At 44.1% G+C, this 18,783-nt stretch overlaps 1 protein-coding gene across 2 annotated transcripts in view; it reads right to left on the bottom strand.

The window, feature by feature from the left end:
* LOC147724807 (ubiquitin carboxyl-terminal hydrolase CYLD-like) overlaps positions 1-18,783 on the bottom strand; it is a 481,074-nt gene that overhangs the window by 26,883 nt on the left and 435,408 nt on the right. For both annotated transcript variants that reach the window (XM_086966313.1, XM_086966314.1), the window contains 3 exons: positions 17,767-17,899; positions 17,551-17,659; positions 10,840-10,958 (listed from right to left, as the gene is read on the bottom strand). In XM_086966313.1, the coding sequence (XP_086822439.1) occupies positions 10,840-10,958; positions 17,551-17,659; positions 17,767-17,899 (361 nt within the window). The remainder of the gene's footprint in view (positions 1-10,839; positions 10,959-17,550; positions 17,660-17,766; positions 17,900-18,783) is intronic.

The following is an 18,783-nucleotide window of genomic DNA, read 5'->3' as shown; positions in this document are numbered from 1 at the left end:
CCACCTTGCCCCAGCTGTCGTGCAGCCAGTTGCTTCAGATTTGGATGGCCAGCCAGGGGTGGCATAATACATGCTGCAGCCCCTGGTAGGCCCTGGGACACCTATGCCCTGGGTACCTAAGGTACACTGTACAGGAACTGATAAGGTGACTCAGTATCCAATTAGATATGTACCTAAGGTACATGGAATCCATTTTACAGAGAGTGCAGTGGGCCTGGGGCCCTGAATAGCAGGATCCCAGGTCAACTAAGTCGAAAAACCAGCAAAACACCAGGCAAAAAGTTGGGGGCAACCATAGTCAGATATCCACCTTCCTACAGGATGCATACTTTAATGGGCCAATCCTCCAGTCGCAAAGGATATACCTGCGGTTTGTGGTAGGTTCCATCCATTACCAATTCACAGAACTCGCATTCAGATTGACATCAACACTTTGGTTCTTCAGGATTCTGTTTTCCCATACCAGAATGACTGGCTGATCAAAGGTGAGTCACTAGAGGCGGTGACGAGCCCTCTGCAGTGGACAGTAGTTCTGCTGTACAGCCTGAGCTTTTCGATCAACAAGCCCAAATCTCAACTGAAGCCTTCACAATGTCAAAAATCAGAAGGGGGATTGGGAGGGAGCTAGTGGTCAGTTACAAATCCTCGCCGAAAATAACTGCTTACAGCAAAATGTGACATGACGTTGTTTCGTTTTTTTACATTGAGGAGAAAAACCAAGAGGAAAGGAATTCCTAGTTCTTTTTGTTTTACAAATTTCACCGGCAATATCATTTTCAGGATGCACGGACCTTCATCCAGTTAGGTGGCATGCTTCATCATCAGTTCATGCACCACACAGGCAGGGGACCACTGCAATACCCAGCTGGCTCCTCTAAAAAATGGGGCTCTTTTGTGGAGATCTTATCTTGCCCTTGTCCCAAAAGGGTTGTGGTAAATGGATTGGGATAGTGGGTGTAGTAAGGAAATTAAAATTGCCTATAGACAGCCAGTATGTACTGCTTTTATTCTCTGAAGGGAATACGTGGCAAGGTTAAAACCTAGTGTGGCTCAATTGACCAGTTATTCTTTGGTCCTTTGTGTGGTCAACATGTTTCACGCCTTGCTGCCCAGCTGGATCAAGTGGTGTTTCTTGAGAACCTTTATATATGGCCCAACTATCTTATGTAGCCCTATCTCTGGCATTACAGGCTTTATCAAAATGTTCTATTTGATAAGTGTGGGTGCAGAACCCCAGAGAGTGTGACTGAATTTTGGGAACTCACGTGATCCTAAATTGGTGACCCCTCATGTCATAGTTTGGCAGGGCCCCCATGGAATGTGGGGGACATGGCATCCTCTTTTTACACTGACTGTTCATAGTAGGTGTGCCAGCGGTATTGCCTGCCCCGACTGACACAGGGTCACGGATTTCTGAGCATGTGAGTTCCCAAAATGTGTTGTGCCCTTGTCAAAAAGGAATTCCCTAAGGGAATCATCCCCCATTCCACCAGAGCCAAGTCATTGTCTTCTGCTGTTGTGAGAGGTGTTCCTACTTCAGAGATTATCATGGCGGCGACAAAGGCATCATTGCACACATTTGCCAAACACTACTGTTTGAACGCGGAGGTGCACAGGAATGGGCACTTTGACAGATGTGGTGCAAGATTTCCTGATCTAACAGCCCACATCCTGGGCAGGGATCGAATGAGAATCTATGGGTATCCATCAGAAGAAAAAGTTGCTTACCTTTAGTAACAATCTTTCTGTTGGATTCCCAATATACCTTCAGATTCCTCACCAATCCCACCCACCTCCCCATTTTGATGGATGGATATCCAGAAATAAAATTAATAAGGCTCTAATTTGTATTTTGCACTGTACGGTATCTGATGACTGTTGGTTCATCTTTTTGTCTCAAAAGGCATGAAAAAACTGATGCAGGCACTCAAGGGCACGAGAGCCAGCACCCACTATCTGTTTTAAAGAGATTTGAAGTTTTACTAACCCATCTGAGTCTGATGCCTGGATATTTCATCAATTGAGTTAAAAATACAGGAATAAGTGTAATAAAGGTGATTTTATTTATTGTTTCACAGAACCAACTAGTCAAGGTCCTGAGGAGAACCCAAAAGCAATAAGAGGTTCGAAACGCATCAACTGATACACTTGGGGAGCTTTATATTTTAACAAATTCCCCATAGTAGGCAACCGGAAACATTTGGAAGGCCATCTCAAATAGAGTTATTTATAACTCCCAAGGGACATTATAAGCAAGAGGGTCATTGTTCAAATAACATTAATAATTATAACCTTTACCAAATTGTTGAATATCAGACTGTTTTCACTTTTGAATATTGCACTTAATGTTTTTTGTATTATGATTTTTGTATATGTTGTATTAAATCATGTTTTTAGGAAGCAATAATGTGCCTTACATTAAAATGTAGTCAGAAAGATATGATAAAGTGCATAGTAAATATTTGCAAAATAACCAAGAAATAATTGAAAATAAATACATGTGCCAAGGCAATTCAATTACTTGACCCTGAAATAAAGAGCAGACTGAATAATTTCAACTTGGGTAACTGTTAATATATACATGATGGTGGCCTAGCCCAGCTGTTTTAAAGGGCCCCCCTTAGTTTGTACGTTTAGAAAATAAGCATTTTCTTACTTAACCATTCTGTGCCTCTACTAGTCTCTAGAATACATGTCTGGGTTGAAGAACAGGTTGAACTTTGTGAATTCAGTCTAGACAGTCACACAAAGGGAGCTGAGGTGTGCCCTGCATATCCTGATGGACCATTATCAGACAGAGGAGCTTTCCTGAAGCTACAGTGGTGTGATGAGCTGACACTTGCACCTAAACAGAGCTGTGCCTGTCCCCACACATAGAGCCGCATAGCCCCCTATAGCTTATCTGGAGGCAGAGCCAGGAAAGGCAGGGTGTTATGCAATACATAGACCTTTCAATGAAGTATCCCTACTTCAAAGGCTAAAATGGGTATAAGTACTGGACTCAGATAAATGTTGGCTATGTTTATAAACTAATGTGGAGTCAGTTTGCGGTGTTTTCACTGTGTTACTGTATGTGTGTGTACAAATACTTTACACATTGCCTCTGGGGATAAGCCTAACTGCTCTTGTCAAGCTACTAAAGGGATGAGCACAGGTTATTCAGAATGTGCAACTTATTTACCCTGACTAAAATGAGGGACCCTACCAATGTTCCCTCTAATTATTTTCTACTATGTGCGACAATAAAGGCTCTGTGTGCACAGCAGCCAAGTTAGCATGTGCCGAAGGCATGTAAAAACTCACTATGAAAGTGATTGCAGAGCATGAGATGCCGAAGTCAGTAGGTTCTGCCACTTAGGTGCATGTAATGATCATATTTAAGTCAGACGTATCATACACTAACATGATCATACCAGTTCCCCATGATGTTTATTCTACCAGCACTTGCAGGTAGAAATTATAACTTTGAACAGTGTGGGGTAAGCATAAACAGAGTTCTCAGGTTTTCCCATGTAAGTCCTGAGTAGCTGATCTAGACAAGGTGTTTCTTGCCATTGCATAACATGTATTTTTTCCCACCACACCGAGATTACATGCAGTAGAATGCAAAGTGAAAAAAAGGATTGGATGAGCTAGCTATACCTGACAGACAGCGCTGGATGAGCTAGCAATGCCCTAGCATTGGACAGCAACAGCTGTCTGTCTCTATTGCCCAAACATAACTTTGGATCATGTAAGAAGTGCAGCTTCATGCACGCCAAGAATATGAATGAGTGAAAGGCAGATCTCTTCATGGCATCAGCTTAGGATAACTGTCAAACCTCCTGCTTTCTATCGAGAGTTCCATCTCTTGGGGCTGACCCTGCACAGTTTGTATGTTGTCACCCAGGCTATACCGGTTCTTCCTCTGTTGCACCTGAAAGTCTCAAGTGTCCTTGGTGCTTCCAACTAAGATTCCACCAGAGACGTTATCCCTGGCCCTGGTCAATCCTGCTCAGCCTCCTCCTGACAGTGCCATGACACTGGCCAAACCTCTTCCTCTGTCAAAGGACTTGCCAGTGTTCCAACCATCACAGATCTGTTACAAAATGTCGCAAATTTCAAAGAGGAGAAAGACATTTTGATATGATCCCAGTGCCATGCCCAAAAGTTGGTGGAGAAAGAGTTCTTGCAGGCCTTCACCTAGTGATAAGTTCTTTGGCAGGTTTGAGGGGATATTTGGCTCTTACTGAGGCCACATTCAGATGGCCAAGATCTTAAATCATGATGATGATAATGAAGTGGGTAATCTTTTTATCACAGATCGTAGGGACAGGTTGCATCTGCAGAAAGCAAAAGGCCTGGGCACTTTCCCTGAGGTAGATCTGTAGAGTCCATCAGCACCTCCGAAAGAGGAGGTTGCCTCCTTTATGGCTGTGCTATCCAAGGTTGTTGAGGATTCTTGAATGCCTTTGCCCATAGATAAAAATAAATCAAACCGCATAGAGATTACGCAGTCAGCCTGCTCTGCGTTGGATCCCTTGCTCTCTTTCAACATAGATCTCATTTTGGTCACATGGAGTAAACAAGTTTCTGCTCAGATGGTAAATCATCAGGTCACCCAACGCTGATCCTTCACCTCAACCTTCCCTGGCTCACTCTCGGAGTCTCCTAGCAGAATCCTGACGTTTTCCTCTGTACTCCCAGAGATGGAATACAGGAGGATTGAGGAATGGGGAAGAAGTTGTTCTTTTCAGAGAGTCTTGTCCCATCGTTTTGACTTGCCTTGTGGCATTTTACTCTCATGATCTTTAGGAGTTTGCACAAATGTTTTGCCTGAATCTCCCTGATCACCTTTGGGACCATTTTGCGAAAGTGTTGCATGATGGTCAGGACACGGCCAAAGAAAACCTCTTCTGTTCTGGCCTACATACTGTAAATACTGTGGAATCATGGGGAGGTCCATGGGATTCTTCATTGCCATGCGTCACTATGCCTGGATGATCTCAACTGGCTGTTTGCTGATGGCCAGTTGATTCTTCAGTAACTATATATCTGTAAGAAACATAGGTTAGTTATAGATTCCTTATCTTAGAATTACCCCCAGGAGTCAACTGGATCCGGAAAGTTTTTAGTCATCAGTACCCCTGCGTGCCGGTAGGTGGCGTCTGTCGACTCCGCATCCGTCGTCAGCGTCGTGGTCGCCGGGATGGTGTTGCGGAAGTTACTTAGACACCGACCTCGCGTGCTGACGTCAGTTCTGTACACGACTTTCCGCTCCAGGTACGCAGAGCCATGCAACACACTGAGCACTGGTGCACAAAACCAGGGCCCTGAAAGGATTACCTTAACCATAGAAATCAGTTTGCATAACGGGGAGGATGGGTGGGGTGATAAGGAATCTATAACCAACCTATGTTTCTTACAGATATATCATTACCGAAGGAAAGTAACTTGTTCATCTGAAAGAAACAGTTAGTTATAGATTCCTTACCTTAGAATAGATACCCCAGCAATACCAACCCCGGAGGTGGGTCTGCGAACTAAGTTCACTCCAAAAAGTCCAAGAGAACAGAACGGCCAAAGAAGCCGTCTCTCCGGACTTGGCTGTCCAGGCAGTAATGCTTAGTGAATGTGTGCAGTGAAGCCCACGTAGCTGCTTGACAGATGTTATTCAGGGGGACTCGCCGTCCAAAGCAGTAGTAGCTGCCGTCGCCCTGGTGGAATGGGCACGCAGCCCCACTGGAGGCTCCTTCTTTGACAAAGAATAGCAGGCCTTGATGCACAGAACAACCCACCTTGAGATGGTCCGTTTGTGCACGGCCCATCTTTTCTTAGCGCCTGCGTAACCAACAAAGAGTTGGTCGTCCAGCAGGAATTGTTTGGTGCAATCCAAATAAAAGGACAGCACACGTTTTGGATCCAGACGGATGTGAAGGATGTGGAGGAGACAAGAAGGTGGGCAAAGTGATGGTTTGGCCAATATGAAAAGAAGTGACCACCTTTGGAAGAAAGGAAGGTCGAGTTCGGAGGACGACCATGTCCGGATGAGCAGACAGAAAAGGAGGCTTGGAAGACAGCTTCTAGCTCACTCGCCCTGCGCGCAGAGGTGATGGCCACCAGAAAAGCAGTTTTCAGAGTGAGAAGTCTGAGAGGACAGTTATGTAGCAGCTCAAAGGGAGCGCACATCAGAAAAGTAAGAACCAAGTTCAAATCCCACTGAGGGACAGGAGGAAAAAGATGCGGAATGCCTTTGAGAAATCTATTTACAAGAGGGGACTTGAAAAGAGAAGGCTGATCGGGAAGCCAGAGGAAGGCTAAAATGGCCAAGAGGTAGCCCTTAAGAGTGCCTGCTGGGCCAAAGACAGGCGGAACAAGAGAACCTAAGAAAGAGGGGTAGAAAGGGGATCCACAACCTTTGCTGTGCACAATGCCCCAAATTTGTTACATCGGAAGGTGTATACCGTCTTAGTAAAGGGACGCCTGGCTGCCAAGATTACATCACAGAGTGGAGTGGAGTGGTCAGGGGGGAGTGGAGGGAAGTCACTGTTTTGAGGTGGGGGAGCTGCGGGTGTTAGGACCACGTCCTCTGCCCCTGTTGTTATTGCCTCCGTAAGTCCCTCTAAAATATCCTGTGTTAGTGGAAGTTTGAGTGGAGTTTTATAAGTGGAAGCAGTGTCTGTACCCGTGGTTTTGGAGGCACCCCTATAAGAGGAGCGACGAAAGGAACCTCTACCAGTTGTTACTTGTAGAGCCCCCATGGATTTAGCTGTATCTGTGTCTTTTTTCATCTTTTCTAAAGATGTGTCCGCAGTGGGTCCAAACAAGTGTTCCTGATCTAAGGGTTGATTGAGGATAGTAGACTGCACTTATTGCTTAAAGCCTGATATGCGCAGCCACGCATGTCTGCGTAATAACGCACTTGTATTAACTGCGTGCGATGCTGTATCTGCAGCATCCAGGGCACATTTTATTGAGGTGTTTGTGATTAACTTATCCTCTTGTATGAGATCATTTTCTTTGGTCTTGTACTCATCAGGAAGATGTTGATTGAGTTTTTCAAGTTCATCATAGTGAGCCCTGTCATATCTTGCAAGTAAAGCTTGTGAGTTAGCAATGCGCCAGAGGTTTGCTGCCTGGGACGCACCCTTTTACCTGATGCGTCTAGGAGCTTTGATTCCTTGTCTGGCGGAGGGGCATCACCTGTGGTTTGGGAATTTGCCCGTTTGCGGGCATTTACCACTACCAATGAGTCCAGAGGGAGTTGCCCTCTGATGAAAGCGGTATCACTTGGAGCTGGCTTGGACTTTTTCTCTATCCTAGGATTAAGCACCCTAGCCCTGACAGGGTCTTTAAAAACCTCAGGAGCATGTTTAATCATCCCCTTAAGCATAGGGAGAGTATTTGTCTTCATTTGTGGCTGGGAGAAGGTCTCTAGAAAACAATCCTCCTCCAGTGGGTCTAAGTGGAGTTGAACCCCATGGTATTGTGCAGCTCTACTTATTAGTTGCGCAAACCCTACATTATCATCTTGGGGGGTATGGTCTAGACGGATATACATCTGGCTCAGGCACAACTGGGACATTGAAGTCTTCCTAAGAGTCATGAGGCGGGGTACTGTGTGTGTGTCATCATCAGTATCTGTGTGATGTGGGTCTATTCCCTCATCCTGGCCCCTATATCCTCATCATCCTCTTGTGGTGTAGGTGAAAGAGGAGGTCCTGGAGAGTGTGCTGGAGAGGGTATAATGTTTGATGGTTGTGGAAGTGGAGAGAAAGGCCTCATAGGTGAGGTTGATGAGTCTTTTTTCTTGGAGGGGACCTCAGGCGTTTCTGAGGTGTCCAATTTTCTCTTTTTAGGTGGTATGGAGGTGACATGGCCAGTAATAGGGTCAATATGGAGTGTTTTTTGCTTAGGATCCTGTGAATCTTGATCGAAAAGTTCTTTGGACTTTCTTCTTTAGCATTAGGAGGGGTTTTTGTGTCCTTTTGCTTAGGTGGAGTTTCAAATCTGAGAATTTAGTGGAGTTTTCAACTCTGTGAATGTAGTTGTTTTTTTCGGCTCTGAGGACTTGGTTTGAATTTGCTTTGGTGCCAAAGAGTCTGTTACTTTTGGTTTCGGTTTAGGTGCTGAAGATGGTTTTTCGGCACCGTGGTGTGGCTGGCTCGATCCTGAGCTGCCTGAAGGCTTTGTGGGCTTCGGAGCTGGGCCTGGAGGCGGGGCTTCTGAAGACTTGTCTCGGTGTCGACCTAGACCCGAAGGTGAAGGTGTTACCGGAGCCATTTGTGTTTTCGGGGCCGGGGTTCGACGTCCGTACTCCCGGTCCGTTGACCAGGGGTAATCGTCTGGTCTTCTGAGTCGGAATCGTCGGCTTCGGAGACACCGGCCTGTTCATCTCCAATCTCTGGTTCCGGATCTTCGGTGACTGCCTCGAAGATGTCTTCCGGCGCCAAAACTGGTGTTCTGGACATTTTGTGACGTCAAGCCCGGTGATCACGTATGGTCTGCTTAGACCTGAAAGAGTTACAGGCCTGGCAGTGTCGACTCTAGTGTTCCAGCGAGAGACAAAGGTTGCAGACCTCGTCGAGATCTGTGGGTGGGAATTTAGCCCCACACTTGCATTTCAATATGCTGGTTGATAGCGTCGATCGGCCCAACGGCCCACATCGACGACCGGACTCAAAAGGTTATTTGAAACTTGATACGCGTCGCGAGAGATCGAGTTCGAAACAATACTGTCGATCGGTGAGAGTTTTTCACGTTGAAGGGGAATCAAAATGGCGTTGACCCAGAGCGCAGCAAATTACATCCGAACCCGATGGCGGAAAAAAACCAATCTAAGGATACAGTTGATGCCCATACGCACTACTAACCGGAGGAGGAGTCACCTATCTCGTGCCTACAAAGACTTCTGCAATAACAAAGGGCAAACATCCGAGCCCAACAACCAGAAGGCGATCTATGCAAAAGTATACGATCTACAGCTCATACGCCTCAAACATATGCTTTCTGGAATTTCGAAGAGACTTTCTCATATTTCTGTATAATGTTTGTTAAATATTTTACACAACATACATTATGAGGACTTGGCTCATGCACACACTGTTCGAGACAAGCCATACCCTTACCTAGGACACTCTTAATTAGTTGACTCTCACACCTCTTATACTTAACTGTCAATATCTCAACATTTCTTAAGCTGCAGTGGCTTTGGTGCATGTGTCTCCTTTGTTCCAAATGGCAGAAATGTGGCTTTCACTCTGTGCTCTACAGAGAGGCCAAAGATTGCTTGAGCATGCTTTCTGAACACCATAATGACCCAGTGAGAGGCAATAGGAGAAGCTCACACTGCTTTCAGACACAATTTCGGGGCGCTCAATCTTGCACCCATTATAAACCCCACCAAACCCTGAACTCACCCAAACACTTGGAGGAAAATCAGCTTGCACCATGCAAAGTGAAATTTAAGAGGGACTGAATTGTGGATCTGTATTACTTTTAGAGTTCTTGAACATATTCTCGAGAATACCTGCTTTTACCTGCAACATTAAGGGCAAGAACATGGTAGTTGGTGTGAACCCATTACTGGTTTCACTGGCCATATCCAAAATAAACCCCTGGCCTCAGTCATTGAATCACTATAGTCTGCTTGAAACCTGAGAGGACAGTGTCATGCAAAACGCGCTTTGATGCCCAATACGACAGCTAAGTGTCCAATTAATGTTAGCAGACCCCACCCCCAGGGCATCAGTCACACAGGACTGCTTTACTACTTCTTACCAAAACCCCTGGCCCGCTTCCCCTACATCTAAATTATTTACATAAAACACCCCAGCAGCTGTCCCAAGCTGGCGGCTTCTGCAAAATACGCTTGTTCCTGCACAAAATACCTCGAGTGCACTCACACTTCTGTAAGGCGTCTACAGAGTGTGAGTGCCATCCTGCAACCAAGAGAAACGTTCCCGTCGCTCATTTAAACAAGTACTTGAAAAAGACTCCCTTTGTGCATGTTCAATGTGCGCGCCCCACAAGAGAACCTGGGCGCTTTTGAATGGAAAGATGCGCGCGCAGGCGCACACCCTAAAGGGAACATAGGTCCCTACCTTGACAGAGTGCATACCACTGCCAACTAGAGACCCCAGTTCTATCAGTGTAAATGTGAGACAGACTGTATGCTTGACAGAATTGTGTTTAAGGCAGTGTGTATGCTTGTAAAACATTGTCTGTGTGAGATTATGGGAGTGTCAGTGTATAAGAGACAATGTTTCTCTCTCCCATTATATACATATACATGCACACACACACACACACACGTATAAATCCAATGAACATTAATAAAAAATTGCAGTGCTTCATCCACATACTGCAAGTTGAATACAAAAAGCTATTTTGTAACCTGAAGCTGTAAAAAAAGCTTTTTACAGTCACAAATGCTACAATTCGCAAAATCACAGGGCTTGAGTTGGCAAAAAGTTATGTCGTAATGTACAAATGTTACTTTGAAAGGCAGGAAAGCATTTCCAAATTGCAAAATAACTTGTGCAACCAATTCTGAATTACAAATAGTAGGGGGCATTATAGGGGTGTCTTCCTCCTATTTCGAGTTGCAATTAAATATATTGTTTGTGACCGCTGTCATGTTGGCAAATCAAGGATCAGCTACTGACATCTGAATTGGGATGGTAACAAATTCACAAATAGGAACTATGGTGTGCAGCATTGTGGGGGGAGGTGACATTGATAGGAGACACGAATGTATGTCCCCGAAAGACATTCCTTCTATCTGTCCCTTGTAATAGCAAATATTCTAAGTACTATCAAAATGGTACATCATCCAGTGACTGTAATTAGCTGGAATACCTGCTTACAACACTTGTCGCAGTACTGTTTGACGAGTGAGTTTCCAAACATCATGTCTTTGAAGCACTCGGGACACTCAAGAGTAGCAAGCTCTCCACACACAATGCACTCTCTGGGACCTAGAAAGAAGCAAAAGCAAAGCAAAAAATTCACGAAGATTCTGTCAACAGAGGAGGAAATTAGTTGATTAAAGCCCTCTTAATTTATTCTACAGAGCATCAACAGAACTATAGGATAGAAAAACCTGAACATATAAAGAAAATATTGAGCTGGATATAAAGAAGTTGATCTGACCATAATTTTTATATAGCTGAAATTTCCACTGATTATTCTTGCGACCATAGGTGGCAAATGAATGAGAATTTTTCAAAATAAATGTTATCCACATGACCCCAACTAACTGTATGCTAAAGGCATGATTCACAGAGCTATTTGTTCACCTAAGTGCTGCATAATATTCCCAAAAGTGAATTCGCACTTATAAATGGGTTTAATCATATCCAATGATGTCAAAATAATGTATGTATTCCCAAACCTTTCTCCGCAGTTCTTCGCCCTGACTACAGTCTAAAATGTTTAATGCGAAGTGCGGGCCTAGTTGCATAATCAGGGTGGGAAAATTCATATAAGTTTAGGGGAAATGGTTGATCTACAGGTAAAAATATTTTCCTTATGTAGAAACAAAAAGAAATTAGTTTGAAACCACAGCTACACTTTTTTGTTACAATTATGCATACGTAAATGTGTATTAAGTATATTTGCGTATACATGAATGACAACAAAATGAGAGTGAATTCATAATAATGTCCCAACTATTGCTGGAAATCTATAACTGTTGCAGATTCCGGAGAGGAGTTGTCGAACACATTGTGAATTGCATGGTGATTGGAAATGTATTCAAAATGTGAGAAGTAACTTGCAGGAGCACATTTCTAATTACCATTTGTGGTTTGGGCCCAAACTGACCACACCAAGGTTATGCTGCTGTGTTTGTCATCACACATAATTGTGTGCAATGGAGGCACACAATTATAGAATCATAACCTACTACAGAGGGCTATGCTGGTTGGTAAAGGGCCTCTCCACAAGAAAGAATGAGGTAGGGAACCATTAATACACCAAATTACCAGGTGGTCTGAGAGAGCAGTGTTGTCTTGATGTTTTTCCTTAATTGTACCATACATATGAAAACCATGAGAGTTTTTGTTTGAGTCACAGAATATCAACATATGGATTTGGCAGCATGTAGGTAGCATGGAAACACTACTAGCATAGGGACCCTTTAGGCAGATCTTTAGAGCCAAGCGTCTGAGGAGGATGGACTGGGCATATAAGTGTCCCTGTTAATTTTGTAGAGCTTTCAGAGGCTCTCAACAATTTTTTTATGCTGTGGTTGAATCTTCAGATCTTGACTTAACAAAATCCAGGGCCTGCATGTTCCTGCCTTCATGTGACAACCAACTGAAGAACAACTTACTTTCGCCAACGCTCTTTCTGGTAGAGACTATCAAGTCACTGATTCTTCATGTTTTGAATAGTCATTAGGCATCAGACTTGATCCAGAAACATTTCAGCGGTACCTCTGTGCACCGATAGGTGGCGCTGTGCAGATCTTCAATGATGCCATACTGCTCTGAAAATAACGTGTGGAGCCTATATAGGGCTGCTCTCACGTGCTGACGTTAGTTGCTTTCTAGGCTGTCCGCATCCCCAATAGCAAACTGGTTATGACCAGTATGCAAATTCCTAGACTTTGGGATCCTATTAATGGATAGAGTTCAATCACAGAACAGGGAGGATGGAAGAGTCAGTGTGGAATCTGCGGGATAGAGTCTCTACCAAAAACAGGATAACTAACTGTAAATCACCTTTTCTGATAGAGACTTCTTAGCTGCAGATTACTCACCTTTTGAGTAGATACCAGAGCAGTACATAATTATAGGTAGCTGTGCATGTACTCAAACAAGTAAATGCTGCAAGACTAAGCAGGAAAAATGCCCCTCTCGTGAACCTGTCTGTCAAGACAATAGTGCTTCTCGAACGTTGAAGGGATAGCCGCCTGGCAAATGTTCAGGATAGGGACTCCTCATGCCAACACAGTAGTAGCAGCTCTGGCCGTGGCAAAGTGAGCACGCACACCTTTCAGATGCTGCTTTTTAGCCAATAAGAAGCAGATTGTAATGCAAAGCATGATCCAGAAGGAGATGGTTCTGGTCTGGACAGCCTTGACTTTTTTTTCACCGCAGAGATCACCACAAAGAGCTGAGCATTCATCTGGTGTTTTTTTGAACAATCTATGTAAAAGCTCAGCCCTCTTTTGAAGTCCAAGCAAGGGGCGAGGCGGGTCATAGAACACCGGTAAGGTGATGTTGTACCACATGTTGAACCTCTTTATTTTACGGTTCCCTCTACTAATCGTGGAAAGAAATTTTGTAAAGAGAACAAGTGGTTTGAATGTAGATGCTCTTGTAGAGATCTGGGATGGGCATTAAGAACTAAGTATGTTGGAGAAATTGGCCTGGCTAGGGAGGGAAATAAAAGGGCTCAGTCCAAGGCCAAGAAGGCTTGGGATGAAGCCAGATGGCAGGATCTCAAACAAGCCTGACCCCTCAAGGACTCTACCAGGTTCTGGACCCTTGAAAGTCTGCTTTCAAACTTGTTCTGCATGGCTTGTTATAGCAGGTTTTGGGTGATCTGGGTCTTCCTAACAGACTTTTGCTACTCCTGATCTGTCTTAATGAGGGGAATTTTGCTCAAGTTAGCTGGGGATGCCAGGGGCAGATGACAGATCGATTTCCTATTACTAAGGGTGTTCGTCAGGGATGTGTACTGCCGCCTAACCTATTTTCCCTCTACCTCAATGAGGTCTCGCATCTGTCCTCTCTTTCAACTAATGGTCCATCCGTAGCAGGCATCAAAACATAGATTCTCCTATTCGCGGCTGATACCTTATTGATTTCCAAAACCCTGAGTTGTTTGCAACAGCCACTACATTCCTTGCTGGAATTGTGCGCCTCTGGTGGTTTGGAAATCAACCCAGCGAAGACAAAGTTAATGTTTTTCAATATATATAGGTCTTTCAAAGGGAAGCTCGAGTAAGGAGGCGTCCACTTGATAGTGTATAGATATTTGACGCTCATAAGTGGTTTACCCCACACTTGAAGTCTCAAAAACTGGAAGTGCGTCAAAAAGAGCAGAAATGGCGAATTGGTTATTTGGCACAAGATAAAGCCAACTACTGTAAGGCCCGCAAGGACTATCAGAAACTTCTCCTAAAACATAAAACTGATTATTTCTCGGAGAAAATCCTCAACTCCCATAATAAATCAAGAGAACTGTTCAATATTGTAGATGGTCTTAGTGGTAGTGACAGAACTACTCAATTGGTCACTCCTACTCAGGACCTCTGCAATTCATTGAACTCTTTCTTTCTTAATAAAATCTTCACCATAAAACAAAGTATTTCTACTGCTCTGCCCCCCCCCCTTCTGGATGATGCGTACCATAACTCTTTTACGTTGGAATCCTTTCCCCCTATCGATGGTAACACCCTGTCCAAGCTGTTTACCAGGGTCAAATCGGGTTCACCTGATGATATCTGCCCCCCGCACATCTTGAGAGAGGTGGGAACAGTTATCCCTGAGGGTGTGCTTCCTTTATTAAACGGATCACTTCTACAGGGTAAAGTTCCCAATAACCTTAAAAAGGCCTTACTTATCCCCCTGATTAAGAAAGTTGGAGCAGACCCGCTTGACCCGCTAAATTATAGGCCTATATCATTGCCGCCTTATAGTGCTAAGTTACTGGAAGGCTCACGTCTGCGCAAATATGTCTAAATTCATAGAAGAAACAGAATACCTTGAATCCAACCAAGCCGGCTTCCGTTCGTGTCATTCAACTGAAGCAGTCATCTTGGCGGTACAAAATACCCTGAGGCGGAATGCGGACAACGGAACTCACCAGGCCCTGGTTTTATTGGACCTTTCGGCAGCATTCGACACAGTTGATTATACCATCTTGGTCAACCGTGTCGAACAAGCTGGCCTCAGGGGGCCTGCGTTGAGCTGGATCCGTTCATTTATTACTGGCCGCACTCAATCCGTAAGACTGGGCCCTTTTACAGCCCCCACTATTTCTACCACATGTGGAGTACCTCAGGGCTCATCTCTGTCACCTTTACTTTTTAATTTATACCTGCGCCCGCTACTGTACTCCCTAAGAAATGCGAAAGTTACCATCTTTAACTATGCAGATGATCTGCAACTCATCTTCCCTTTGAACACCAAGGACTCGGTGGAGGAATTCCAAAACACCATGTCACACATCCAGGGTTGGATGAGTTGTAACCATCTGAAACTCAACCCAGGCAAGACTGAATTGGTCTTGCCTGGGCAGAGCGTATTAAGTTGGAGCCCATGCTTTTGGCCATCTAGCATGGGGGCTCCACCTTCTAGATCGTCCTCAGTTAAAAGCCTGGGAGTATTAATTAGCGAGGATCTCTCTCTGAAAAGACAGGTCGGCACGGTAGTTTCCTCCAGTTTCTTTCAATTAAAAAAAATAAGAAAAATAGCCTGCTTTCTCTCACAGGCCGCCCTCATCCAGGTCATATTTGCCTTGGTCCTGTCTCGACTGGATTTCTCCAATAGTCTCTATTTGGGGCTCCAAATTGGAGAGTTAAAACGTCTTCAGCTGGTCCAGAATCAGGCTGTCAGACTGATTCTGGGACTCCCAAAAAGGCAATCTATTAGACCTGGGTTGAAACACTTACATTGGCTGCCTGTTGCGCAGCAAGTGGCATTTAAAACAGGGTGCATCCTATTTAAATCTTTACAAGACTCCGGCCCTAAATTTAAAAAAAGATCTGTTTCTCAGATATAATCCATCCCGAAATCTTCGTTCCGCTCAAAAATCTTTACTGATTGTTCCATCTTACAAAAGGAAGCGCCTAGGTGGTAGCTGCTTTGACCATCTTGCAGCCACCTTTTGGAATTCCCTTCCCCTTCAACTGAAACTAAGCGGTAAACCTTCTTAGCTTCCGACACTCTCTTAACCACATCGCTGCTGTGGTTATTTTTCCCCTGTGCTGAAAATTGCCAATTTGCTGGTGTCATGACGAGCTCGTCATCAGCACAGCTCAACTGTGCCTCATGACGAGCTGAGCTCGTCATGAGCATGGAAGGGATTAAAACCTGGCTATTCTCACAGGCTTATTGTTGAGTTTTATTATTACCTTCTTTTAACTGCTGTGTTGTGTTCTCTTCTATAGCGCCATGAAGCCCCCGGGCGTACGAGCGCTTAATAAATACATACTAACATAACTAACATATTTAGTTATTTGGGAGTTACTCTACCTTCGAACTCCTCATGGAAATCCCAGTTGGACCTTTTGACTCTCAAACATAGGAAAATATCAGGGGCCATAGCAAGAGAACATAGCAGCTCTCTTACTAAACTGTTAGCCCTTATGCAAATTGCAATTGTATGATGCCAAAGCTGCGAGTGCTTGTCTTTATGGTTCAGAGTTATGGGGGTTTTCCAATCTTCAGCCAAGGACTAGATCATAAAATAGTTTCTTGAGGAATCTGGTACTCATACCACAAAGTACACCCATTAAGCCTCTGATGACGGATATAGATCATCACACTCTGGCAGATAGAGCTAAATTGCATCCCTGGCTGTTTTTGAGGAGTCTGTGGTCTCAGTCCGAGCTCATACCAATATGATGACGCACTAAGGGTCGTGATGGCTGTGGATAGATTCCACAAAATACCTTGGCTAAGACAGGTCCAAAAGCTGTTATTAGCCATTTGTTGTTGGATCTCTGGACTAACCAGCTTTCTAGGCCACCTCTGACAGCTAGGCTGTTGAAGGAACATTACTGGCATTCGGTTGACAAAAATGCAGTCAGAGCAAGCATTGGCCATCCTTTGATTGGAAGTTTTTATTATTTTAAATCTACATTCTTTCTGGAACCATATTAGGATATAATCTCAGCCCCTTTAGATAGGGAACTATACTACCAATTTAGGACAGGCACATTGCCTCTCAAGACTTACTGCTAAATTGGCCCCAGACAAAAATGAAGCATGCCCATTATGTAAAATTGCTTCTGAATCGGTTGGACATTTCTTATTTGTCTGTTATGGGTATGCTGGTATTCTTTGCACATGGATTAAAGTCATATCCTGGCTGATGGGGACACGCAGTAGCCAAGTAGAGCTTAGTATACTCAGATTAGATTTGAATCCGGTATATTCATGTGCTGTTGCTAAGTTTCTGGGTAAAATGAGCGTCATTCGAGCAAAAGCAGTGATTGCTCTTGTATAACCCCCTTATTATCTCCCAGTCTGTATCAGCAAACAACACACCTTCTCGTCTAGGTCAACTACAATAAATTCTTACTTGAACATTATAACTACTTTGTATGAATGTCGCCCGTTATTCTTGTGCTCTACCGTGTCTTTCCCATACAAACCATGGGTGCGAAAAGATGACCCCTTTGTGTTTTAAACATTTGCTCTATAATCTCTTCACATTTTGCTTTGTGAGGTTATGATCTTTTATCAAACTGTTTTTACTATATTTTTATATGGTTTTTATGTTATGACCTTTATTGTACGCTTTTATGACTAATGTTGTTAAATGAAGCAAATTAAAATGAAAAAAAAAATGAAACCCTTAAATACTTTATACAGCAAGTGTTAAACTTACTTTCAAACAGCAGGTCAGTGATATCCAGCTCAAGTGAAGGAATTATTTTACTAAACATCTTGTACTCCTTGCCAAACCGAGGCATTTGAATTATAAAGCAGGATGGTATCTGCCAAGATAAAGGGAGAAAATATTTTCAACAATACGTTCCACAATCTAAAAAGAGAAAGGGAGTCCAAGTCCCCTCCTGCTGCACTTGGTCAGAGAACTGCTTACCTCAGTTAGCTTTAAATCAGATGAGATGAAGGAGTGTGCCACCAGCTGCTGGACGTCCGGCACAACCATGTCCTCCTGCTTTTCCATGAAGATTTGGTAACAATAACATTCCTGTTCCTTCTGTTCTCCTGACCTACAGCAGATATCCAAGACAAGTCACAATCTTTTCAAATGTTCAGAATAAAGGCCCTAAGCTTTTCACCAATGATTGAAAACCACAGTTTTATTTAGAAATTTAAGCCAAGTCAAATGAATGCGTTCGAGAAATAATGTTGTTTTCAAAAAAGTTATATAAGCCATAAGCCACATGCTGCTTTTTGATGTACTTGTGATGGTAGCCTCTCAGATGAATGCCAGGCATCAATATTATAATATCTATTTGTGAGAAATCCGCACAGGAAGCCACTGTGGTCTCTGACACCAAGTTGACTTCTAAAAAAAAAAATCAATTATTTTTAAGTATGAAATAACATGTTTATAAGCTTTATACCTGGGTTCGGAGTCTGCAGCCCTGAGGATTTCGTGCTGGATGCCGTGGCTTTTCTCTGGTTCCTTAAAGGTCTCCCAGTCCCAGTAAGGGGGGTTGGTGGGATGTGATGGCTGAGTGCGAGCCAGCCAGAGCACATGGTTTGTCGGTATCCAGCAGGAGAGTTCTTTGGCAGAGGGGGTATTTGGCTCAGTACTCAAAAAACTCTTCTGCCAGTAGCAGTATTTTTCTCCCCACTCCGGAAAGCAGGAGGTAAAGAGGCAGACAGCAGTATTGCTGACACAAGGTGCAAGGTGATGAGCTGGACATTGTGATCTTGTGCTATAGTGGCAACTTGGGTCACTAAGTGCGCAGTGGAGGCTTGGGCTGCAGGCCCCCTCGGAGGTGCGGAGGCGGCCAGCATTTGGTCGGTGAGGCTTGTGCTTCCTGGTGGGGAGCCTGCACTCTGCACACATGTATTTTATGCAGGATATAGCTAACTTTTTGCCTGCCATTTGAAAGCCTGGACCTGGTCTCTCATGATGCCTGCT

This window comes from Lissotriton vulgaris, chromosome 4_1 (assembly GCF_964263255.1).
Source record: "Lissotriton vulgaris chromosome 4_1, aLisVul1.2, whole genome shotgun sequence".
In the NCBI taxonomy this organism is placed as follows: Eukaryota; Metazoa; Chordata; class Amphibia; order Caudata; family Salamandridae; genus Lissotriton; species Lissotriton vulgaris.
The sequence above is the reverse complement of the archived record's forward strand: the minus strand, read 5'-3'. Positions and strand labels throughout refer to the sequence as shown.